The sequence below is a fragment of the Thermochaetoides thermophila genome, assembly GCF_000221225.1.
Source record: "Thermochaetoides thermophila DSM 1495 unplaced genomic scaffold scf7180000011815, whole genome shotgun sequence".
Lineage (NCBI taxonomy): Eukaryota > Fungi > Ascomycota > Sordariomycetes > Sordariales > Chaetomiaceae > Thermochaetoides > Thermochaetoides thermophila.
In genome coordinates this window covers 1,108,515-1,112,123 of record NW_006383031.1, presented here as the reverse complement: position 1 = coordinate 1,112,123, position 3,609 = coordinate 1,108,515, and the positions used below count along the sequence as shown (strand labels likewise).

Here is a 3,609-nt window from a genome sequence, read left to right as displayed (position 1 = left end):
AAACATCAACTTAGTAGTGCATGGTCATTGACCTAAGTAAGGGTATCCTCTTGTAGACAAACGACCAAACCCAGGGCGCGTAAGTCCAAATAGGACAGAGGATGATGTCAGTAAACATAAGATGGGATATAAACTTGCTCTGCTCGCTCGCTCAACGCATCACTTCTTCCACTTTTCACCCACTTCATTAGGTCACGTTTTTTCGTAATGCATTTCCCTTAAACAACCTCCTTCGAGTCGCTGCCGCTGCCAGCACCCTTGGTAACCTTGACGCCGCCGGCGGAGAAGGTAGTGGTCGGCTTCCACTTGGCCGAGGTACGAGGAGTGGTCTCCTCCATCATCTTGTCGACCTGCTCAAGAGTGAGACCCTTGGTCTCAGGAACCAGGAAGTAGGTGTAGATCCAGGCAACGGTGCAGAGACCACCCCATACGAAGAAGACTGAGCTCTTCATGTTACCACGGTTCTCGCCGACCATATAAGGGGTAATGACGGCAATGATGGTGTTCCACAGCCAGTTGGAAGCAGTCGAAAGACCGACGCCACGAGAGCGGATGGGCAGAGGGAAGATCTCGCCAATAACAATCCAGGCACCTGGACCCCAGGTCGAGGCGAAGAAGAAGATGAAGATGGCGATGAAGGCAATCTGGGCGTTGACGGCCGAAACGTTGTTGGCGAGAGTCGCCTCCGGGTCAGCAGGATCGGGATGGGTGTGGTTGAAGCCAACGGTAACACCAATGATGGCGACAAGGAACTGGCAGATAAGCATGCCCAGGGCACCCCAGAAGAGTATGGTGCGGCGACCGAAGCGTTCAACAGTGTAGAAAGAGACGGGGGTCGAGAAGACGTTGATGATGGTGAAGACCATGGACATTAAGAAGCTGTCCTTAATAGCGCCGGTCGATTTAAGGAAGGGGGTCGAGTAGTAGAAGATGAAGTTGACACCGGTCCTAACAAGCGTTAGCCGCTGGCCATGAGGGGACACATAAAGTCATTTGAACTCACCATTGCTGCATCATCTGCAGAGAGGTACCCAGGATGGTCTTGCGCAGGTTAGAGTTCGACTTCCAGAGAGAGCCCTTGAAGCAGTTGGCCCAGCTGCCGAGCCAGGTGGTGGCAGGGATGAGCTGACGCTCGTACTCCTCGTTGGCAACGATCTCAGCAAGCTCAACCTGGATATACTCGGAGTTCTCAGGCTGACCACGCAAGCGCGACAGAGATGCAGCGGCAGCGTTCAGGTTGCCCTTCTTGACAAAGTAGCGAGGAGAGTCGGGAAGGCACATGAGGCCAAAGGCTAGGATGAGGGCCCAGACGAACTGGATGGCAATAGGAATGCGGTACGAGCCAGTATCGGTGCGGTCCTCGGTAGCGTAGATGACGCACGAGGCGAGCATGAGACCGATAGTGATGCAGAACTGGTAGCCAGCAACCAGGGCGCCACGGACCTTGCGGGGGCACTATGATTTTGTTAGCTCACTAAAGTCACCCAGCTGTAGTGACGATGTCTACCTACGATTTCAGACATGTAGAGAATGACGATGGCCGACTCGAAACCGACACCAATGCCGGCAATCAGACGGCCCGCCACGATGGCAGCCAGAGCATCGCCGAGACCCGTGATCGTCTGGATAACAACACCGATGATGTAGATGAGGCAACCCAAGATGACAGTCCACTTGCGGCCAATCCAGTCGGCGAGATCGCCAGCAATGACAGCGCCAAAGAAGGTACCGCAAGACAGGATCGAAACAATTAGGGACTGGTGAGATTCCGAGACAGATGTAGCAGTGGGGCCCTCGACGGCCTTGATGAAGATGTCGGCAGCCAGGACGCCATTGATGTAACCAGAGTCGTAACCGAAGAAGATACCACCGAAGGAGGCGAAGGCGCAGATCAGATAGGCCTTCCAGGTGACGGGGGCCTCGATGCGCTCAACATCGTCGGTAGTGGCCAGGCCAGCCGCGTGGTGGGTGGCGACCGCGACGTCTTCTTCCCTCTCAACCTTCTCACCCATGATGCCACAGCAGAGAAGGGCAAGCTAGTGAATTTGTCGAATTCGGGGGTCTGGCTTCTTGTTATCTTTCCTGTTGGCGGTGAGGTAAACACACCGAAGGAAGATGATCGGCAGGAAGTCAGAAGACCTGAAGCGGAGCGCGCAGAGAAAGAAAGGGAGCCCGGAAAAGAGGCGGGAAGATGAAGACTTAATATAAGGCGCTGCGGAACCAGGCATAGGATGCCGGGAAGGGAAGACGAGCAGAGTCTAGATATATGAAATTTGGGACGCAAGGACTCACTTCCTGCAACCTAGGCCAGCCGGAGAGCCAGGCAGTCAGCTCGCTATCTCCGTCTCCCTCTCCCGGCAAGAAACAACGGCTGCAAGTGGTGTTCCCTGCCATCTTGGGCATACCCGGTGGCCCTGGTTTTGGAAAGTCGCGTGTTAGTCGAAGCCGGCGAATCAGCGGCCAGCAGGGGCCGGCGTCGTCGATTACGCTCGACCTAGCAAAAAAGCGTGCTAGGTAGTATTTCGCCGCTGTCCCGCCGGATCGAACGCATTGGCTTGATGCGGGGACCCAGCTGGGCCCCGCGGGGCGATGGGCGATGGGGGCGAGATGGGGCTTCCATGCAGAATACCGCCGAGAATCTGCGGCACCCCCTTGGCTCGTTGTAACGTCCGGGGATCCTCCGTTCATCGAATGCATCTCTGTGTGTGGGCTCTCGTCGCCATCATCACTTCGCGTCGTCGCCGGCTTCATTACGGGCAGCTACGCTTCCATAGTTCCTACGCCTTTCCAATCCCCCGGACCAGCCCCGGCCTTTCTCACGCCCATCGTCCCATGGGGGCCCGCACTTCTGCTCCAGCGCCTGTGCATTCCCCATGGAGTTTCACACGTTGACCTCGTGGAGAGAACACTACCTCCGCGATAGGGGAGGTTTGCGAAGGATGCGACTGTGGTGGGGAAAAGCGACTGGAGTGAGGCCGAGATGAGCTCACCAGCCCAAGGATCTCCAGCAGCTGGCGAGTTGAAGCCTTGTTGGCTGAAACAGGTTGTGAACGGCAAACCTGCTGCCAGCTGGCCGGATTGTTGTCGGCCGCTGCTGGCTCTGCACACACGCTGGTAATGCTCCTCTCCTGCTGCTTGCTCAGTGCGGCTTTGGCGTGGTGTCTGTCGGTGTCTGGTAGAGCATGTCTCTTGCGGCAGCGTCATTGGTTCGACAGACCGCTGTAAAATTGGCCGAGTCGGTCCGGTCTACTGCACCTTCCGCTCAGGCGCAGACTCAGGGTCTCAGCGCCGTTTCCAACAGTCATTGCCGAGATCTAGCTTCGATTCACTGGCAGCGCGGTTCTTTTTCTCCAGAGGGTTGCAAAAGCGAGCTCTGGTGTGCCCAAGAAAGACGCGGTGACGAGCGCCAGCGCTCGCAACCAGCCACAGAAGTTGCCGTAACTTACCGTATGTATAACGATAAGATTAGCGAGCTGCCACGATAGGGCGCTTGGCCATTTCTTGGCTATCCCTCCCGCTGTTGTGCCGCACAAACTCCCGAAGAGCTAAGGCTCTCTTTTGCAGGGCTCGAACAGTCCTGAAGCGCGGCCGTAATCCGGAGCCAAGCCA

General features: G+C 56.4%; 1 protein-coding gene across 1 annotated transcript; it reads right to left on the bottom strand.

Moving 5' to 3' along the window:
• Positions 1–218: 218 nt before the first annotated feature.
• On the bottom strand, positions 219–3,204 carry CTHT_0019260 (putative transporter protein; the record flags this gene model as incomplete). The annotated part of the gene is made up of 5 exons (XM_006692351.1): positions 219–948; positions 1,004–1,455; positions 1,512–2,036; positions 2,293–2,414; positions 2,991–3,204. The coding sequence occupies 5 exons, from the start codon at positions 3,202–3,204 to the stop codon at positions 219–221; spliced, it is 2,043 nt and encodes a 680-aa protein (XP_006692414.1).
• Between the last annotated feature and the right edge of the window lie 405 nt (positions 3,205–3,609).